This window comes from Leptodactylus fuscus, chromosome 1, assembly GCF_031893055.1.
Source record: "Leptodactylus fuscus isolate aLepFus1 chromosome 1, aLepFus1.hap2, whole genome shotgun sequence".
NCBI lineage: Eukaryota > Metazoa > Chordata > Amphibia > Anura > Leptodactylidae > Leptodactylus > Leptodactylus fuscus.
The window spans coordinates 322,568,719-322,591,196 of NC_134265.1; the positions used below are offsets into that span (position 1 = coordinate 322,568,719).

At 43.6% G+C, this 22,478-nt stretch overlaps 1 protein-coding gene across 1 annotated transcript in view; it reads left to right on the forward strand.

Moving 5' to 3' along the window:
• DTHD1 (death domain containing 1) overlaps window positions 1–19,474 on the forward strand; it is a 53,670-nt gene extending 34,196 nt beyond the window's left edge. Inside the window, exons 7-10 of the mRNA XM_075287579.1 lie at window positions 13,317–13,606; window positions 16,303–16,547; window positions 18,500–18,557; window positions 19,173–19,474. Coding sequence (XP_075143680.1) covers window positions 13,317–13,606; window positions 16,303–16,547; window positions 18,500–18,557; window positions 19,173–19,474 — 895 coding nt within the window. The remainder of the gene's footprint in view (window positions 1–13,316; window positions 13,607–16,302; window positions 16,548–18,499; window positions 18,558–19,172) is intronic.
• The last annotated feature ends 3,004 nt before the right edge of the window (window positions 19,475–22,478 follow it).

Here is a 22,478-nt window from a genome sequence, read left to right on the forward strand (position 1 = left end):
GGACGATTCGAAGTTGCCCGGAAGCCTCCTGTATCACCATCACATCATCGGACAACTCTTCTTCCTCCTCCTCCTCCTCCTCCTCCTCCTCCTCCTCCATTAAACGCAGTGAAGCGGACAGATGTGTGGACCTACTCTCCAGCTGTGACGGATCGGATGCTATCCCTAACTCCTCTGTGTGATCTGAGTTATCCCTGATGTCAATCAGGGATTCTCTCAGAACACACAAGAGCGGGATTGTAAGGCTCACCATCGCATCCTCAGAGCTCACCCTCCTTGTGGACTCCTCAAAGACCCGTAGGATGTCACAAAGGTCTCTCATCCATGGCCACTCATGGATGTGAAACTGAGGCAGCTGACTTTGTGGCACCCTAGGGTTTTGTAGCTGGTATTCCATCAAAGGTCTCTGCTGCTCAACCACTCTATTCAACATCTGAAACGTTGAGTTCCAGCGTGTGGGGACGTCGCACAAAAGCCGGTGTTGTGGCACATGCAGGTGTTGCTGGAGAGATTTTAAGCTAGCAGCGGCTACTGTCGACTTGCGAAAGTGGGCGCACATGCGCCGCACTTTCACCAGTAGCTCTGGAACATTGGGGTAGCTCTTTAGGAAACGTTGCACCACTAGGTTGAAGACGTGGGCCAGGCATGGAACATGTTGGAGTCCGGCAAGCTCCAGAGCTGCTACCAGGTTCCGGCCGTTATCACAAACGACCATGCCTGGGCCCAGGTGCAGCGGCTCAAACCATATTGCCGTCTCATCGAGGAGGGCATCCCTCACCTCGGAGGCAGTGTGCTATCTGTCCCCCAAGCTGATCAGCTTCAGCACAGCCTGCTGACGTCTACCAACGCCAGTGCTGCAACGTTTCCAACTCGTAGCTGGGGTCAATCTAACAGCGGAGGAGGAGGCGGTGGCAGAGGAGGAGGCGGTGGCGGAGGAGGAGGCGGTAGAGGAGGAGGAGGAGGGGCGTGTTCTTCTCGTGTCCCTGCCAGGAATGTTAGGCGGGGAGACGAGGTACACCGGGCCAGTTTGGGAAGCAGTCCCAGCCTCAACTACATTCACCCAGTGTGCCGTCAGTGAAATGTAGCGTCCCTGTCCGCATGCACTTGTCCACGCGTCGGTGGTCAAGTGGACCTTTGTGCAAAGCGCGGAACTAAGGGCCCGCCTGATGTTGAGTGACACGTGCTGGTGCAAGGCGGGGACGGCACACCGGGAGAAGTAGTGACGGCTAGGGATGGCATAGCGAGGTGCCGCAGTTGCCATCAGGTCCAGGAAGGCGGGAGTTTCATCAAGCCGGAACGCCAACATCTCCTGGGCCAGCAGTTTAGCGATGTTGGCGTTCAAGGCTTGCGCGTGTGGGTGGTTAGCAGTGTATTTCTGCCGCCGCTCCAATGTCTGAGAGATGGTGGGTTGTTGTAAAGAAGCGCCTGATGGTGCCTTTGATGGTGCAGGAGAAGGAGATAAGACAGGAACAGGGGAGGATGAGGGAGAAGTCAACAAAGTGGCGGAGGCAGATGAAGTGGTGTCCTGGCTCGTCCTCTGGAGTGCATCGCCAGCACAGTCAGCAGTGACAGTGGCAGAGGCAGAGGCAGTGGCAGAGGCAGTGGCAGTGGCGTGAACGGCAGGCGGCCTTTGTCCTGCCGTTGCTGCCTGCCACTGATTCCAGTGCTTGGATTCCAAATGACGGCGCATTGAAGTGGTGGACAGGTTGCTCTTCTCAGAGCCCCTAATCAATTTCGAGAGGCAAATTGTGCAGACAACACTATATCTGTCTTCGGCGCATTCCTTGAAAAAACTCCACACCTTCGAGAAACGTTCCCTCGAGGTGGGAGTTTTTCGGGGCTGGGTACGAACTGGAACATCTTGGGAGATTCCGGGTGTGGCCTGGCTTCGCCTAAGCTGCTGACCTCTGCCTCTGCCTCTAGCTACCCTTTTTGGTGCTGCACCTGCCTCAACATCCACACTACTTTCCCCGCTTGACATCCCCCCTGTCCAGGTCGGGTCAGTGTCCTCATCATCCACCACTTCCTCTTCCAACTCCTGTCTCATCTCCTCCTCCCGCACAATGCGCCGGTCAACTGGATGCCCTGACGGCAACTGCGTCACATCATCGTCGATGAGGGTGGGTTGCTGGTCATCCACCACCAAATCGAACGGAGATGGAGGAGACTCTAGTGTTTGAGCATCTGGACACAGATGCTCCTCTGTTAGGTTCGTGGAATCGTGACGTGGAGAGGCAGGTTGAGGGACAATGAATGGAGCGGAGAACAGCTCTGGGGAGCAGGGACAGTTTGGGTTATTGTTCTGTAAAGCTTCGGAATTTTGGGAGGAAGGAAGACAAGACTGTTGGGTAATAGGAGGAGAGGAGGCAGAGTCTGACTGGCTGCTGGACAATGTGCTGTAAGCGTTCTCTGACAGCCATTGCAAGACCTGTTCCTGGTTCTCGGGCCTACTAAGGTTTGTACCCTGCAGTTTAGTTAATGTGGCAAGCAACCCTGGCACTGTGGAGTGGCGCAATGCTTGCTGCCCCACAGGAGTAGGCACGGGACGCCCTGTGGCTTCACTGCTACCTTGCTCCCCAGAACCATTCCCCCGACCTCGCCCACGGCCTCGTCCACGTCCCTTTCCGGGAGCCTTGCGCATTTTGAATTCCTAGTTAGAAATTGGCACTGTATACCAGTAGTAAAAATTGTGGGTGCACGTAACCCCAATATATTCTTTGAATTACCAGTCAGAAACTGGCACTATATGGCAGTAGCAAGAAATGAGGGTATTTGTATTCCCAATATATTCTTTGAATTCCCAGTCAGACAATGGCACTGTATACCAGTAGTAAAAATTGTGGGTGCACGTAACCCCAATATATTCTTTGAATTACCAGTCAGAAACTGGCACTATATGGCAGTAGCAAGAAATGAGGGTATTTATAACCCCAATATATTCTTTGAATTCCCAGTCAGACAATGGCACTGTATACCAGTAGTAAAAATTGTGGGTGCACGTAACCCCAATATATTCTTTGAATTACCAGTCAGAAACTGGCACTATATGGCAGTAGCAAGAAATGAGGGTATTTATAACCCCAATATATTCTTTGAATTCCCAGTCAGACAATGGCACTGTATACCAGTAGTAAAAATTGTGGGTGCACGTAACCCCAATATATTCTTTGAATTACCAGTCAGAAACTGGCACTATATGGCAGTAGCAAGAAATGAGGGTATTTATAACCCCAATATATTCTTTGAATTCCCAGTCAGACAATGGCACTGTATACCAGTAGTAAAAATTGTGGGTGCACGTAACCCCAATATATTCTTTGAATTCCCAGTCAGACAATGGCACTATATACCAGTAGCAAGAAATGAGGGTATTTATAACCCCAATATATTCTTTGAATTCCCAGTCAGACAATGGCACTGTATACCAGTAGTAAAAATTGTGGGTGCACGTAACCCCAATATATTCTTTGAATTCCCAGTCAGATAATGGCACTGTCTGTGGTGACCTCCATGCGGGGGAACAAATCCCACCCCATGTATGGGACCCTGATGGGACTTGGCAGCACTGTAAGCGACCGTCTGCTTCACCCCAAGTGTGAGAAGGAGCGCTATCGCAGGTCCTTCCTTCCAACCGCGACCAGGCTGTATAATCTACATCAGACCAAACGAAGAGCTCTCCGCACAGAGAACTAATGATTATGAGGATGACCATGAGGTCTTTCTCTTTCTCTTCTGTTTTTCCTTAGCTGCCATGGACTCCTAGTATATCTTCTCTTCTCAGCTTATCTGTGTCTACGTCTGTAACATATTACTCTGTATTATCCTGTATCTGTATTACTATGCTGCTGTAACACGCTGAAATTTCCCCAAGGTGGGACTATTAAAGGATTATCTTATCTTATCTTATCTTATCTTATACCAGTAGCAAGAAATGAGGGTATTTATAACCCAATATATTCTTTGAATTCCCAGTCAGACAATGGCACTGTATACCAGTAGTAAAAATTGTGGGTGCACGTAACCCCAATATATTCTTTGAATTCCCAGTCAGACAATGGCACTATATACCAGTAGCAAGAAATGAGGGTATTTATAACCCCAATATATTCTTTGAATTCCCAGTCAGACAATGGCACTGTATACCAGTAGTAAAAATTGTGGGTGCACGTAACCCCAATATATTCTTTGAATTACCAGTCAGAAACTGGCACTATATGGCAGTAGCAAGAAATGAGGGTATTTGTATTCCCAATATATTCTTTGAATTCCCAGTCAGACAATGGCACTGTATACCAGTAGTAAAAATTGTGGGTGCATGTAACCCCAATATATTCTTTGAATTACCAGTCAGAAACTGGCACTATATGGCAGTAGCAAGAAATGAGGGTATTTATAACCCCAATATATTCTTTGAATTCCCAGTCAGACAATGGCACTGTATACCAGTAGTAAAAATTGTGGGTGCACGTAACCCCAATATATTCTTTGAATTCCCAGTCAGACAATGGCACTATATACCAGTAGCAAGAAATGAGGGTATTTATAACCCCAATATATTCTTTGAATTCCCAGTCAGACAATGGCACTGTATACCAGTAGTAAAAATTGTGGGTGCACGTAACCCCAATATATTCTTTGAATTACCAGTCAGAAACTGGCACTATATGGCAGTAGCAAGAAATGAGGATATTTATAACCCCAATATATTCTTTGAATTCCCAGTCAGACAATGGCACTGTATACCAGTAGTAAAAATTGTGGGTGCACGTAACCCCAATATATTCTTTGAATTACCAGTCAGAAACTGGCACTATATGGCAGTAGCAAGAAATGAGGGTATTTGTATTCCCAATATATTCTTTGAATTCCCAGTCAGACAATGGCACTGTATACCAGTAGTAAAAATTGTGGGTGCACGTAACCCCAATATATTCTTTGAATTACCAGTCAGAAACTGGCACTATATGGCAGTAGCAAGAAATGAGGGTATTTATAACCCCAATATATTCTTTGAATTCCCAGTCAGACAATGGCACTGTATACCAGTAGTAAAAATTGTGGGTGCACGTAACCCCAATATATTCTTTGAATTCCCAGTCAGACAATGGCACTATATATCAGTAGCAAGAAATGAGGGTATTTATAACCCCAATATATTCTTTGAATTCCCAGTCAGACAATGGCACTGTATACCAGTAGTAAAAATTGTGGGTGCACGTAACCCCAATATATTCTTTGAATTACCAGTCAGAAACTGGCACTATATGGCAGTAGCAAGAAATGAGGATATTTATAACCCCAATATATTCTTTGAATTCCCAGTCAGACAATGGCACTGTATACCAGTAGTAAAAATTGTGGGTGCACGTAACCCCAATATATTCTTTGAATTACCAGTCAGAAACTGGCACTATATGGCAGTAGCAAGAAATGAGGGTATTTGTATTCCCAATATATTCTTTGAATTCCCAGTCAGACAATGGCACTGTATACCAGTAGTAAAAATTGTGGGTGCACGTAACCCCAATATATTCTTTGAATTACCAGTCAGAAACTGGCACTATATGGCAGTAGCAAGAAATGAGGGTATTTATAACCCCAATATATTCTTTGAATTCCCAGTCAGACAATGGCACTGTATACCAGTAGTAAAAATTGTGGGTGCACGTAACCCCAATATATTCTTTGAATTCCCAGTCAGACAATGGCACTATATATCAGTAGCAAGAAATGAGGGTATTTATAACCCCAATATATTCTTTGAATTCCCAGTCAGACAATGGCACTGTATACCAGTAGTAAAAATTGTGGGTGCACGTAACCCCAATATATTCTTTGAATTCCCAGTCAGACAATGGCACTATATGGCAGTAGCAAGAAATGAAGGTATTTATAACCCCAATATATTCTTTGAATTCCCAGTCAGACAATGGCACTGTATACCAGTAGTAAAAATTGTGGGTGCACGTAACCCCAATATATTCTTTGAATTACCAGTCAGAAACTGGCACTATATGGCAGTAGCAAGAAATGAGGGTATTTGTATTCCCAATATATTCTTTGAATTCCCAGTCAGACAATGGCACTGTATACCAGTAGTAAAAATTGTGGGTGCACGTAACCCCAATATATTCTTTGAATTACCAGTCAGAAACTGGCACTATATGGCAGTAGCAAGAAATGAGGGTATTTATAACCCCAATATATTCTTTGAATTCCCAGTCAGACAATGGCACTGTATACCAGTAGTAAAAATTGTGGGTGCACGTAACCCCAATATATTCTTTGAATTCCCAGTCAGACAATGGCACTATATACCAGTAGCAAGAAATGAGGGTATTTATAACCCCAATATATTCTTTGAATTCCCAGTCAGACAATGGCACTGTATACCAGTAGTAAAAATTGTGGGTGCACGTAACCCCAATATATTCTTTGAATTACCAGTCAGAAACTGGCACTATATGGCAGTAGCAAGAAATGAGGGTATTTATAACCCCAATATATTCTTTGAATTCCCAGTCAGACAATGGCACTGTATACCAGTAGTAAAAATTGTGGGTGCACGTAACCCCAATATATTCTTTGAATTACCAGTCAGAAACTGGCACTATATGGCAGTAGCAAGAAATGAGGGTATTTATAACCCCAATATATTCTTTGAATTCCCAGTCAGACAATGGCACTGTATACCAGTAGTAAAAATTGTGGGTGCACGTAACCCCAATATATTCTTTGAATTCCCAGTCAGACAATGGCACTATATACCAGTAGCAAGAAATGAGGGTATTTATAACCCCAATATATTCTTTGAATTCCCAGTCAGACAATGGCACTATATATCAGTAGCAAGAAATGAGGGTATTTATAACCCCAATATATTCTTTGAATTCCCAGTCAGACAATGGCACTGTATACCAGTAGTAAAAATTGTGGGTGCACGTAACCCCAATATATTCTTTGAATTCCCAGTCAGACAATGGCACTATATACCAGTAGCAAGAAATGAGGGTATTTATAACCCCAATATATTGTTTGAATTCCCAGTCAGACAATGGCACTGTATACCAGTAGTAAAAATTGTGGGTGCACGTAACCCCAATATATTCTTTGAATTACCAGTCAGAAACTGGCACTATATGGCAGTAGCAAGAAATGAGGGTATTTATAACCCCAATATATTCTTTGAATTCCCAGTCAGACAATGGCACTATATACCAGTAGCAAGAAATGAGGGTATTTATAACCCCAATATATTCTTTGAATTCCCAGTCAGACAATGGCACTGTATACCAGTAGTAAAAATTGTGGGTGCACGTAACCCCAATATATTCTTTGAATTACCAGTCAGAAACTGGCACTATATGGCAGTAGCAAGAAATGAGGGTATTTGTATTCCCAATATATTCTTTGAATTCCCAGTCAGACAATGGCACTGTATACCAGTAGTAAAAATTGTGGGTGCACGTAACCCCAATATATTCTTTGAATTACCAGTCAGAAACTGGCACTATATGGCAGTAGCAAGAAATGAGGGTATTTGTATTCCCAATATATTCTTTGAATTCCCAGTCAGACAATGGCACTGTATACCAGTAGTAAAAATTGTGGGTGCACGTAACCCCAATATATTCTTTGAATTACCAGTCAGAAACTGGCACTATATGGCAGTAGCAAGAAATGAGGGTATTTGTATTCCCAATATATTCTTTGAATTCCCAGTCAGACAATGGCACTGTATACCAGTAGTAAAAATTGTGGGTGCACGTAACCCCAATATATTCTTTGAATTACCAGTCAGAAACTGGCACTATATGGCAGTAGCAAGAAATGAGGGTATTTATAACCCCAATATATTCTTTGAATTCCCAGTCAGAAACTGGCACTATATGGCAGTAGCAAAAATAGTGGGTGTATATAGCCCCAATTCTATTGCTAGGGGACTTGCAGGGTATTTCTGGGGTGAAGGTGGGGGGGCACACCGTTGGAACGGGTATCGGGGGTATATATCGGGTATACGGGAATACACTGACAGTGTATTCCATTCAGGATCCTGGGAAAGCTGGGTTGCGGCGATTGAGCCCGTCAGTGCCACGTTACACTGACAAGCTTCTCCCTGGAATTTAGCTCTTATAAGAGCTGTTTTGGTTGTCTTCTCCTTCCTATCCTAGCCTGTCCCTGCCTACCCAGAATCTAAGCCCTAGCTAGCTGGACGGAAACCTCCGTCCTCGGTGAATTGCAAGCTCAGAATGACGCGAACCTGGGCGGCGCTGTTCTTTTAAATTAGAGGTCACATGTTTTCGGCAGCCAATGGGTTTTGCCTACTTTTTTCAACGTCACCGGTGTCGTAGTTCCTGTCCCACCTACCCTGCGCTGTTATTGGAGCAAAAAAGGCGCCAGGGAAGGTGGGAGGGGAATCGAGTAATGGCGCACTTTACCACGCGGTGTTCGATTCGATTCGAACATGCCGAACAGCCTAATATCCGATCGAACATGAGTTCGATAGAACACTGTTCGCTCATCTCTAGTGAATTCTGGTCACATGACCGCGAAAATCCTGTGAATGGGAAATCACTATGGAATGAGATCTATATAAAGAATTGTGTATTTTCCTATATTCCCCGCTAGTACAATAATCTTCTCTTTAAAAGTTTTTGGGTAGTGAAATTTATTCACAAAGTTTCGGTTTAGTCCATAGTTATCACTGGTTTGTGAATAGGCTGGGATGCTCCATGATTGGCGTATCTTGGTCACGTGACTGCAAAGTTGTTATGAACAAGGAGCATATAATAATGTGATTTATGAAGCTTATGAGGTGGAGTAAATACTGTATACCATAGTTCAGAGGGATATCTTTCCATTGAACTTATGATTAATTTTAACTTTTCAAAGCAGCATTTCAACTGTTAGTGTATCTCTAAGACATGTTGCTATCATTTCTTATAGTCTTGTATTTGTAGACTTTTTGTCATATTATGGTTATTTCTTCCTTTTCTGGTTTAGTGTGGCGACATATAGTGGGTTTATTTGTATATGAAATGTTGCTATATTGTTTAAAATAAACTTTATTAACATATATAAAAAAAGGACACAGGCATGTAACAATCTCTAATGCGATAATGTGATTCAGGCAGGGTCGGACTGGCCCACCGGGGAACCGGTGAATCCCCCCGGTGGGCCCCAAGCCCTGACTATCAGTCCTCATTTTCCCAATGCAGATGCATTGGCCAGGGGCCCGATCGGGATGTCAGGGGCTGGGTCGGGCCCCTGTCCAATGCATTTGCATTGACAAAATGAGCACTGATACTGGCAGGGGCCAGATCGGTAAGCTTGGGAGCCCCAGTCTGCCGACAGCGCAGTAATGATTAAAGGTGGCCAGCTGCCAGCAGTTTCCTACGGTCCTGACACACACAAGGGCTGCCTATCAGTGGTATACATCGGGAGGACTGAGGACACCGGGGGAAGAAGCTATCGCTGACATCTTATGAAGAGCTTTCTGTGCAGCCCGGACTTCCTCCCCTCCCCCTCCCAGCAGTGAGTCATCGCTTATCCCTTACATCGCACCATGTGGGGACAGAGACAAGTCTGCTGCGATGTTGCACTTTCTGCTTCAAATGCGAGTATATTTTTTTTTTCTATTTTTTGGTAAATGTAATATTTAATATGTATATGTGTACATTTGTTTAACCCTTAAGTCCTATAATGGTGTTTATCATACACCACTACCATACACATATCATTATGATAGACACCATGATACTACTTAAGAGTTAAAGTCTGTGTCTTGTATACTGTGAGTGCTGTATGTTTGTATATAGGTATGTGTGAGTATATACAGTATGCTATAATAATGTGTATGTGTGAGTGTATGTATATATGTGAGTATATGTAGTATTCATACATTCATGTATATATTTGAAATATATGGTATATCATATATGCGAGTACTTTATATATGAATGTATATGTATGAGTGTGTAGGTAACTGTTGGAGTTTTTGGAAATCACAGCATGTCAGGGTTCATTCACATCTGTTCCCCAGGTCTCCGTTTTGCAGGTTTCCGTTTCCTGCCCGAAACTGGACAGGAGACGGAAACCTGCAGTCATTTTTCAAACTCATGTCCGGTTAAAAAAAAAAAAGTATCTTGCCATGAAGAGAACAAAACGCTCACCGGCGCTCATGGCCGGACACGGTCTGCCAGGTTTCTGTATTCTGTCAGCAGAAGACAGAAACCTGAAAATGTAGATCGGGCGCTGGTTTGAACCCAGCATCACTTATACCTACAGAAACACTTGCAATGTCCCTATAGGTACAATGGAAGCAGAAAGTCCTCAGAGGAAACCTCTGTGGAGTTTCTGCAAAAAGCATAGCAGGAAAAACTGATGTGTTGGTGCCAGGGGTTTTCCCACAGCGCTTTTTTGCTGAGGGACACTGTGTTAGACCTTATACTTATAGTGTGATGTACAAAATATTGAGATGTTAAAGAGGACCTTTTACCTCCTGGGGCACATGTGGTTTAATACACAGCTAGAAAGCCGATAGTGCGGTGAATTCATCGGCTTTCATGTTCTGTGCCCCCGATGAAGAGTTATCAGTGCCGGTACCGTAGCTCTTCACTGTCAGAAGGCCTTTCTGAACGTCGGTCAGGAACGCCCTTCCTCACAGTAGCGCCTTTAACGCTGTACTGTGAGATCGGGGAGGAACGCCTCCCTCCCCTCCTGATAGTGCTCGTCCATAGTCGAATAGCATCATCGCTGGGCGGTAAGCAACGACCCCTCTCACAGTACAGCACAATAGAAGCAACAGTGAGGAAGGGCGTTACTGACTGACTATCAGAAACCCCCTTCTGACAGTGATTAGCTACGGTACCGGCACAGATAGCTCTTCACTGGGGGCATAGAACAGGAAAGCCGACAGTGCACTGAATTCAGCACACTGTCGGCTTTCTAGCGGTATATAAAACAGCCTTTTCCCCAAGTGATGAAAGGTCCTCTTTAAGGATTAGGCGCAACAGCGAGATGCAGCTAAAAGACACTGTGGAAAAAAAATAGCAGTGAATCTCAATTTATTTTTTGTTTTTCATTGAGTTTTTGTCCCCAGCACCCCGTTGTCTCCCGCCTGTGTCTGTTCGGTCTCATGGTCTCATTTCTGGAAATCCTGTACCTAAATAGTCTCAGCGATCATATGAGGTGCAGGACTCCCAGCATGGAGGCACCAGCACAACACTAAATGGACACTGGCAGCGGACAATGGAGCTCTGGGGACAGGTGAAGGTGCTTTATATTTTTTTGTTTTTTTATTTTACACCTCCCACCCAGCACATGGGTCGCTCCAATTCCTGGACAAATCTTTAAAGGATTTATCCTTCTTTATAATATTGATGGTCTGTCCTTAGGATAGGCCATCAATATTACTTCTGTGATGATGCAACAGCCAGGACCTCTGCAGATCAGCTCTTCCAGGACAGCGCGGCTATAGGTAATGGTAACATTTCTAGGAGCCATGCTGATCACTTTCCATACAGTGTTTAGCAGTAGGTTTAGGTAGTGCATTGTTGCACATCGTATGGCAGGTGAGCAGCATGGCTCCCGAGATGTTATTACCTTTAGCCGCTCTGTCTCAGTATGGCTGGTCTGCAGGGGTCCTGATGCTGGGCCCATAGAAACAATTCCACTGGTGGGCCCTAGACACCTCAGTCCGACACTGAATACAGGTGTCAACATAGGGTATATAGACTGGATGTGAATACAACCCCTCACAGCACCTTACAAATGCTAATGACTAAGGGACTTAGGATATCGAAACGCATCAGCAGGGTGTTTTAATCATTTTTTTCGTTATGTTTCTCTCTACTTTTTTACCGTAGTACACTTTTTTGTGATTTTTCTATTTTTGTAATGAAATAAAAGCTATATTTTATTGAAGCCAGGATGTGTTATGGATCCTTATCCACTTCTTCTGGTATAGCTGAGTTAATGGTTGCCATGCAGACCTTAATTCCCAACACCCACAAGGATCATTTTTGACATGTAGGAGGAAACCCACGCAAAGACAGGTAGAGCATACAAAATCCATGCAGATGATGCCATTGGTAGGATTCAAACACAGGACCCCAGGGCTAAGCACTGAACCACCTAACTTATACCCAACCCGTCTCAAAAAGTTCAAGGTGTTCATACACATAAGACTTAGGTTGGCTAGATGTGCCTATTTTAATATGATTAATCCTATGTTTTCATTAGCGATAAGCCCACAGTAGAGGTGTTTGGTAGTGGTTTATTCTTTTTTCCTTAGTGAGAACACATACACACTTCATGTCAAATGGAGCATGTATGTGTATGAGGGAGTAGCTCAATAAACTTTTGGCCAACAGGGCCACACGGTGGCTCAGTGGTTAGCACTGCAGCGCTGGAGTCCTGGTGTTCAAATACCGCCAGAGGCTAAAAAACCATCTGCAAGGAGTTTGTATGTTCTCCCTGTGTTTGCATGGATTTCCATCCCATATTCCAAAGACATACTGATAGGGAAAAATGTACATTGTGGGGCGCACAATCTGCAAAAAAACCAAAACTTTTGGCCAACAGCTGATAAAGATTTGTGGCCACTTTAGACCAGGGCTCCATGGGACAGAAACACCGCAAATTGCGGGCGACGGAAACGCCATGGGCAAAATCACGGCGTTTTACAGTAAGGGCAAAGTGGATGGGATTCTAGTGAATCCAATGCCTACTTTGCAGTAAAAACGATGGTGCGGACACGCCTTGATTTCTGAAACTTGTAGGCCTCAGGCAGAGCCTACTGCGCATGCCCGCGGCCACAAGAAAAATGGCCGCTTACACAGTAAGTAAGCAGCCATTTCCTTGTGACCTGTGGGAATACGCAGTTGGCTCTCCCTGAGGCCTACAAGTTTCACCGCCTCTGCCAGAAGAAGACACAGGAAGACAATGTTCTTGAAGAAGATGGTGGCAGTGCTGGAGAGTTCTCTGGCAGCATTGGGGACGCTCCCAGTGTTGTTTGAGTGTTGGGGCCCGCCCCCAATGCTGAGAGAGAACTCATTTGCATACCGGCAAAAACTGAAATATCAAGTGAACGGCGGCGCGGAGAAGGTAGGAGACGAATAGCCTTACTTAAGGCTAATCCAACATGATAGGCACAAAAAATGCCATCTGAATGATAGGATCCCTTTAAACCCACATATGTACAAACAGACATCTAGATTCCTTATTTATATAATCATTACCATATTTCATCCCATTATTAATGATATACAGGTCAATACATATACAATACAATTTGTCCTTCTCTTCATTTACAGATTTATTGTAGTCCGTCTTTCCTCAGCTATGGACAACACTCACTTGGTTAGTTTCATTCAGGACCTGGAATACGCTATCTACAGCTCATTGGTCAATGTTGTGTTGTATAGAAAGAGCGCTAACTTTAATAAAGTCATTGTTGAACTGGTTCCATCCAAGGAGTTAAACTGGGAAATCCCAGCCCTCATGGAGGCAGGATACACTGGTCCCCCAGAGCCCTCGGAGTCATTTGCTCTTCAAGAAGGAGACCAAATTCACTTTAGGTTTGGTGGAAACATAACAGCATCAGGTAAAAGTCATTTCTACATTATTCTAATGTACAACACATTTATATCTGGGAAAATATATTTAAAAAAAAGTTACACAGTTATAAATAGCACAAAGAACTACTAAAAACTTTTTAAGGCTGAGGCCCCATGTTGTGGAAATGCACCTTTTTTTTGCTGCAGATTTTATTTTTTTTAGCCAAAGTCAGGAGTGGATTGAGCAAAAGGGAGAAGTATAAGAACTTTTTATAGAGTTCCCATTCCTTTGTAGTCATTCTTGTCTTTCACTCAAAAAACTGCAACAAAATCTGCAACAAAAAAGCTACGTTTCCACAACGTGGGGCCTCTGCCTGAATTAGTTTTCCCTTTCCATTACAGTAATATTGATTAGTGTTGTATCCTCAGGGGTAGAGACAGAATCTGTGATGTGGAAGTGATATTAGCTTATTTTTTTATATTGTGCATGCCATAAGGTCATAATAGATCTATCAGTTTAACATTACTTTTTTTTTTTTTTGGGGGGGGGGATAATTTACCCTGTAAATGGGGCTGATACATTTGTCCCCAGGTTACGGGAGGAATGCTGTTTCATAACTTGAACTGCAGTGCTGATCTGAGTCCTCTAAGACCCAGGCAGCCTCTGGCATGACTGCCATGTTGACAGCTCCCATAGCTATGTACACATGGATATGGGATGTCTGTTTGTAGAATAAAGCTGGCTCCCCAGTTCTGCAGTATCACATTGAAACCAATAGGAAAAAAGCAGCCCATTCATTTCAATGGGTAGCGCACGTATGCCGGCTCCCATTGAAATGAATGGGATCTGCTTTGTACGTGCTGATTCTGAACGTGTTTCAGAATCAGCTCAGCGTACACTTAGTGTGAATGCACCCTGAGACTTGATTTTTGCCAGCAGTTGAACAGCAAAAAATTTTTGTGTCATTTTGGCTAATGGCAGTACGCAGGCGTAACTATTATATGCCTCCTTATATGCTGAAGCACATTATATATAGTTATAGAAGGAAGCATATCCTTAGGATAGGCCATAAGTGTCTGATCTGGCTGGGGCCAATGGGAGACCTCAACTCGGATCAACTATTCAGGGCTATATCTGATCCCCATATTACACAGTGTATGGATCTGGAAGCAGAAGGCTCTGTACACTTTATAGTGTCCTGGTGGTGTTACTACAGTTGAGCTCCCATTGATGTCAGTGTACTCTTCAGACGTATTACACAGGCCTCTATGGCAGGTAAGTTGTCATTATTAGTTTAACCCCTTAGCGACCCATGATGTAACTGTACGTCATGGGTCGCATGGGGATGTATGGAGCGAGCTCACACGCTGAGCTCGCTCCATACACGGCAGATGCCGGCTGTATAATACAGCCAGGACCTGCCACTAACAGCAGCGGTCGGTGCCCGAGCCGATCGCTGCTGTTAACCCTTTACACACTGCAGTCAAACGTGACATGAGGGCGGTGATCGGTTGCTATGACAGCCGGAAGCCTATTGAAGGCTTCCAGGCTTGTCTCTGCACTAGATCTATTAGACGATGCCAGAGGCCAGAGGCATTGTCTAATAGAAGTGCTGCGATTTTCCTATTCACTGCAATACTGTAGTATTGCAGTGAATAGTATGAGCGATCAGACCCCCTAGGTTTCAAGGTACCTAAGGGGTCTGATCATAAATGTATAACAAGAAAAAAAAAAGTTTTTAAAAGTATTGAAAAAATTAAAAAAATATAAAAGTTCAAATCACCCCCCTTTCCCTAGATTAGCTATAAAAGTAATTAAAGAACATTAAACATAAACATATTAGGTATCCCCGCGCTCCAAAATGCCCGAACTATTAGAATATTAAAACATTTATCCCGTACTGCGAACGGCGTAGCGGCAAAAAAAATAAAAATAGCCAAATAGCGTTTTTTTCAACAATTTGCCTCCTATAAAAAAATTGAATAAAAAGTGATCAAACCATCAGATCTTTCCCCAAATGGTATCAATAGAAACGTCATCTTGTCCCGCATAAAAAGACACCACAACCAGCTCCATACATGGAAATATGAAAAAGTTACAGGTGTTAGAACATGATGACACAAATTTTTTTTTCTATTTTGCAAAGTTTATCATTTTTTTTAAAAGTATCAAAACATTTCAAATACTATATAAATTTGGTATCACTGTGTTCGTATTGACACGTAGAACACAGGTAACATGTCATTTGTACCAAACAGTGAACGCTGTAAAAATTAAACCCATATGAAAATGGCGCAAATGCATTTTTTCTCCAATTGCACCTCATTCTGAATTTTTTTCCAGCTTCCCAGTACATTGCACAGCATATTGAATGGTGCCATTACAAAGTACAATTTGTCCCGCAAACAATAAGCCATCATGTGACTCTGTGAACTGAAAAATGAAAAAGTTATGGCTCTTGAAATGTGAGGAGGGAAAAACGAAAATGCGAAACCAAAAAATGGCCTGGTCCTTAAGGGGTTAAAGATTGGCAACAATCAGGATACTCATTTGCATTTATACCTCCCATTAATGCTATATACTCTCTGGGCTGCTACTGACTCAATGGTGGTGGTCTCTTCAGTTGGATATTCTTTGATCTATTCAGTATGGAGGGATAACTGAGACACTTCTCTTAACATTCAAGACTTTCTAATGTGACATTGTTTTTATGCTTCAGTATTATTTTTTTCTTACTTTTAGATGGTAAGGAGTCTGGAAAGACCTTTAAACTCACATTTCACTCACAAAAAATGCAGAAAAAGTATTTGGACATTAGTGTTGTGGATGAGTTTGGAAACTACAGTTCACCATATTATAAGGGGACTGTTGCTTTTTATAAAATATCTAAAGAAGAAGTTATGGGAAGTTTCAAGACGGGACTTTCTACAGATACCTATATACAGCAAAGAACTCCAGTGTGCAAGCTGCCAATAACTCTTCCAAAGGTATTTGTTTCCTGGTTCTTTTCTGGTTGCATATCATCCCAGTCTCACAGATAGATACAGTAAGTGGACATTGCCATTGCTCCTAAGAGGTAGATGACAATGTCCATGGGTCTCCAAAGATTTTCAATGGAGGCACTGAATCAAAAAAAAATCGGAAAAAGTAATTGGCTGGCTAATTCAGGTGACCTCCAATTTATACGAACAGTGGATTTAATATCCGGTTCATATGAGACTGTGAACTATGTGACTGTAAGACAGGGATAGATGTACAGGCAGGGTTAGCTAGGGATTACCTTTATTTAGGTGGGAATGTTACTCACACAGCTCTTTGGGGCTCTATCTGGTCAGGATCCCTATCAGCTTGCGATATGCAGGAGCTGACTTTTTCCCAGAGGAATGCATTGACCAGCGTTGATTGGCCGGTCAATGCATTCCTATGCCGAGTTGTAGCAGTGCTGGCCATCCACTCAGCTCATCTACACCAGAGATGAAGCAGAGCTGAGTGTGTGGTGAACCCTGTTGCACACTCAGCTCTGCTGCATCAGAGATGCGCTGAACCCTGCTGCACACTCAGCTCTGCTGCATCAGAGATGTGCTGAACCTTGCTGCACACTCAGCTTTGCTGCATCAGAGATGCGCTGAATCCTGCTGCACACTCAGCTCTGCTGCATCAGAGATGCGCTGAACTCTACTGCACACTCAGCTTTGCTGCATCAGAGTTGCACTGAATCCTGCTGCACACTCAACTCTGCTGCATCAGAGATTCACTGAACCCTGCTGCACACTTAGGTCTGCTGCATCAGAGATGCGCTGAACCCTGCTGCACACTCAGCTCTGCTGCATCAGAGATGCGCTGAACCCTGCTGCACACTCAGTTCTGCTGCATCAGAGATGCGCTGAACCCTGCTGCACACTCAGCTATGCTGCATCAGAGATGCGCTGAACCCTGCTGCACACTCAGCTCTGCTGCATCAGGGTTCACATCTCTGGTGTAGCCAAGCTGAGTGAATGGCCAGCACTGCTACATCTCAGCATAGGAATGCATTGACTAGCGTTGATTGGCCAAATGCCATACAGAGTACAGCATTCGGACAATCAACACTGGTTCTGCTGGCGGAGGCGGAGTCTAAGATCGGTCCACAGCGGTCTCCATTCTGGTCCGAAATTAGACTCTGCCTCCACACAGACGAGCCTCTGGCAAAACCAGCGTTGATTGGCCAAATGCTATACTCTGTATGGCATTCGGCCAATTAACACTGGTCAATGCATTCCTATGGGAAAAAGTCAGCTCCTGCATATCCCTGCTGACAGGGATCCCGACGTAATACAGGTACTTGGGCATGTTAGATGCCCCCAGACATGCTTCCCTTGCTGTCCCAGTTGCATTCCATGGTGTTGGCATCATTTCCTGGGGTGTTATAGTGGACTTGGTGACCCTCCTGAATCGAATATTGGTTTCCCCCTAGATGAGAATTTATTCCCCATAGACTATAATGGGGTTTGATGTTCGATCAAACAGTTGAGTATTGAGCGGCTACTCGAATCAAACTTTGAACTTCGAACATTTCACTATTCACTCATCTCTAGTCATTACTATCTAATGGTCCATTTACATAGGCCTATACTGTTTCCATAACTGCAACATTGTAGCTCAACTGAAGCTGTAGCTCCCATTTACCTCCATGGGAGTTACTGGAACATTGTAATATTGCCTGTTTCCCTAAGTACCGCCCTGGTGTTCAGGACTTTTGATTAGTTGTTTCCATCTCAGCAATGATTTGATGAGATTTTAATAACCATTTAACTCGAAAATGGAATGTGTTGCTCTTCCATAACATTCATAGATGTGCCATGTCGTTTCGATAACTGTAATGCTGTAAAAACCGAAGGAGTTAAGTAAGGTCTCTATAGCGATTGTTATTACATGTGTATTGCATGTCTTGTGATACCAGGTGGAGAAAAGTATCAGCCGTCCATCAAGTACAAAACTCGTGGCATTGGGTCCTAGAGGTAAGAACTGTATGGCACTGATGTGACCTTCCTTATCTTTCCTATTGTAGATTTCATTTTGATTTAATAATGTTTTAGCCTCTTATGTGACGTCATGAGCCTGCATCACAGTGTTATGTCATAGCGCAGCTTGTGCTGCTTTTCTGTAACACCCATAGACATAAATGGGAGCTAAAAATAGTCTATTTTGTTTCCATAACTATGGTGCCGCTCTGCTACACCGTTTCCGTACCTCCCATTGACATCCATGGAAATTAAAGGGGTTGTCCAGGATAAACTAAAAATTAACCCCTAAACTAAACCACCTCCCCTCGCCTAATTTCTAATTTACTTCTATTAGAAAAAATCTATAATTACCCATATCCCTGGAGTGGTCACGTGATTGGTCCAGGGACACTTTCTGATAATCCAGAGGCATTCCATTTCACCGCTTCCGAAACAGAACATCACCATTACTGTAGTGGACCAAGCTTGTTACAAACCAGTTTGCTCATCTATAGCTATGACTGATGGCCCTCTGAAAAGTGACCAGATGTTGCAACCTGTGTATACAGATGTCCTCGGATTGTATAATATATAATTCTGTATCTATTCCTCTCTATGATTCTATAACAGATATGCTGTGGGATAGTGTCCTCAAATGGGTGGCTCATGAACTTTCAGAAGAAGATGCCTCCGAGCTGTTTCTTTCTCTACCTATTCATCGTAGTACCATACAGCTAGTAAGACTAAAAAGCCTAGATAACTTGGCACACCAGATCTATGAATTACTGAGTCTTTGGAAGAAAAGACTTCCCACATCTACAGATAAGTTCAGACTTTTAGCGCAACATCTGCATAAGAGTGGGAGAAGAGATCTAGTAGAGCAGATGAAGATGAGATGGACAACCAACATACCTGGACTAGCGACTATGTAACATTTTAATGATATTTCTATGAGATTTTAGAAGAAACTTTCCCCAGATTGAATAATTGAGATGTACAGTATTTATCACTAATTCTTCTGTATATTTTTTTTTACTAAAAATGTGTTAATAGTGAAATAATAAAGATCAAATAATAAAGACTCCACAAGTAACTACAACATAGTAAGAGTTCTTATCAGTCCCGGATCACAGAAACCTATATCCCTTTAAGCTCTTCCTACTGTATAAACTTTTGTCCCATACTTGGTTATGAACATTGCCCTGTTAGTTGAGAGTTGGGGTTCGTGCAGGTTCACATTAGGGGGAATTTTATTACCTCATTGTTGCTGGACATTGCTTTGGCATAATTTGGGCAGATTTATCAAATGTCATGCAATGTTGAATAAATGTGTCTATGAGTCTAACACTTCCATCCTTAGATGTTCTTCCACTTTGTACACCGCCACCTCACTGCAGTGAGACTGTGAATGTTTTCAACAAGTCACATTGGATATATCTGACATACAGACATCTAGACAGGTCACCCAAACACACTTCCCCAGCCAATGTAAAGTGTAGTGAATGGGATAAAAATGCAAAATGTCACAATTTTTTAAAATCATAAACAAGCTCAAAAAGTAGCAAAAGTCACTCACACACTATAGCCATCATGGCGAACCTATGGCACGGGTGCCAGAGGTGGCACTCAGAGCCCTCCCTGTGGGCACCCATCTGTGGAACAGATTATACTGTGTGGAGGTCACTGTGGAGCAAATTGTACTATATGGTGACCACTTTGCAGCATATTATGCTGTGTGGGGGCCACTGTGGAGGAAATTGTACTATGTGGGGGCCACTGTGGAGTAGATTGTACTGTGTGGGGGTCTCTGTGGAGCAGATTGTACTGTGTAGGGGCCTCTGTGGAGCAGATTGTACTGTGTGGAAGCCTCTGTGGAGCAGATTGTACTATGTGTGGGCCTCTGTGGAGCAGATTGTACTGTGTGGGGGCCTCTGTGGAGCAGATTGTACTGTGTGGGGGCCTCTGTGGAGCAGATTGTATGGTGTGGGGGCCTCTGTGGAGCAGATTGTACTGTTTGGGGGCCTCTGTGGAGCAGATTGTACTGTGCGGTGGTCACTGTGGAGCAGATTGTACTGTTTGGGGGCCTCTGTGGAGCAGATTGTACTGTGCGGTGGTCACTGTGGAGCAGATTGTACTGTGTGGAGGCTTCTGTGGAGCAGATTGTACTGTGTGGAAGCCTCTGTGGAGCAGATTGTACTGTGTGTGGGCCTCTGTGGAGCAGATTGTACTGTGTGGGGGCCTCTGTGGAGCAGATTGTAATGTGTGGGGGCCTCTTTGGAGCAGATTGTACTGTGTGGAGGCTTCTGTGGAGCAGATTGTACTGTGTGGAGGCTTCTGTGGAGCAGATTGTACTGTGTGGAAGCCTCTGTGGAGCAGATTGTACTGTGTGTGGGCCTCTGTGGAGCAGATTGTACTGTGTGGGGGCCTCTTTGGAGCAGATTGTACTGTGTGGGGGCCTCTTTGGAGCAGATTGTACTGTGTGGAGGCTTCTGTGGAGCAGATTGTACTGTGTGGAGGCCTCTGTGAAAAGAATTGTACTGTGTGGGGGCCTCTGTGGAGAAGATTGTACTGTGTGGGGGCCTCTGTGGAGAAGATTGTACTGTGTGGAGGCCTCTGTGGAGCAGATTGTACTGTGTGGAGGCCTCTGTGAAAAAAAATTGTACTGTGTGTGGGCCTCTGTGGAGCAGATTGGATTGCGCGAGGGCCCTTCACTATTTATATCACACAGTATCTGTTTTATAACAGACATGTGATATTATTACAGGTCATAATAACATTGCATGATCCTATAAAACAGATCTGTGCGATGGAAATAGTGAACATTAATTGTTGAAAATTATACCAAATCCAGTATAAAGTTCTTTGTATAATTGAAAGCTCAGTAAAGCCCCATTCACACAGCCATATTTTGCGGGTCCGAAATTGTCCACAATTATGGATCCGCACAGTATAAAAGTTAAATTGCTGTGTTGGCACTTAATGATAAATTAGTGGGTTTTGGGCTGCAGCTTGGCACATGGCTTATAAAAGGTTCACCATCACTGCCCTATAGTATCATATACATGAGTATTACTGAGAGTTACTGTTTACTGTACATTATATGCTACATGGTACCAGTTTCATTCAATACAAACTTCTTTTCCATCTTGTTAAACCCTATTATCCCATATTCCACTAGATGGCGCTCAAAGACTTTACTTCTACACAAATGATGTAAAAGCACAAACTGTGTACAGTTTACTGAAGCTGATATCTATGAAAGGAGGTCAGATGGTATAAAAATAAATATGAGGCTTATGTTACTAAGATACATGTTATATTAATTTTAATAATAAGATGTGAGAATTGTTTAAGGCAATATATCAAGTTCTAGAATATTATGTGTGCTGGAGAGTTTCTAGTTTGTGAAATTTGTAAACTTATCTTTAGTAATGAGTATGTGGCAAAGTGTATCCAGTTTTCATTGGCACAATCACATATACAAATATCAACAAGCCGTATTACAGTAACAGAAAATTAGGAGCGGTCATCAATATCAGACCATTAGGAGAACGACATCCGGTTTAAACAAATGCTGCAGCCACTTTACTTCTTACCACAGCACCATACATTGTATAATTATATATGTAAATGAGCTGGACTGAAAACAGGAATGAGACTGATTAACATGGTGACACTTGACTAGTGTTGGGCAAATCATATTGCAGCGAGCCAGTGGTGTAACTAGGAATGGCAGGGCCCCGTAGCGAACTTGACATGGGCCCCCCTCCCAGACCGAGGCCAAAGACCTCGACCAATAGACCCCCCTCCACCCCCACATTTCTGTGCACACTATTATGCCCCATAGTGGCTCCTGCACACAGTATTATGTCCCATCTTGACCCCTGCACACACTATTATACCCAATAGTCGCCCCTGCACACAGTATTATACCCA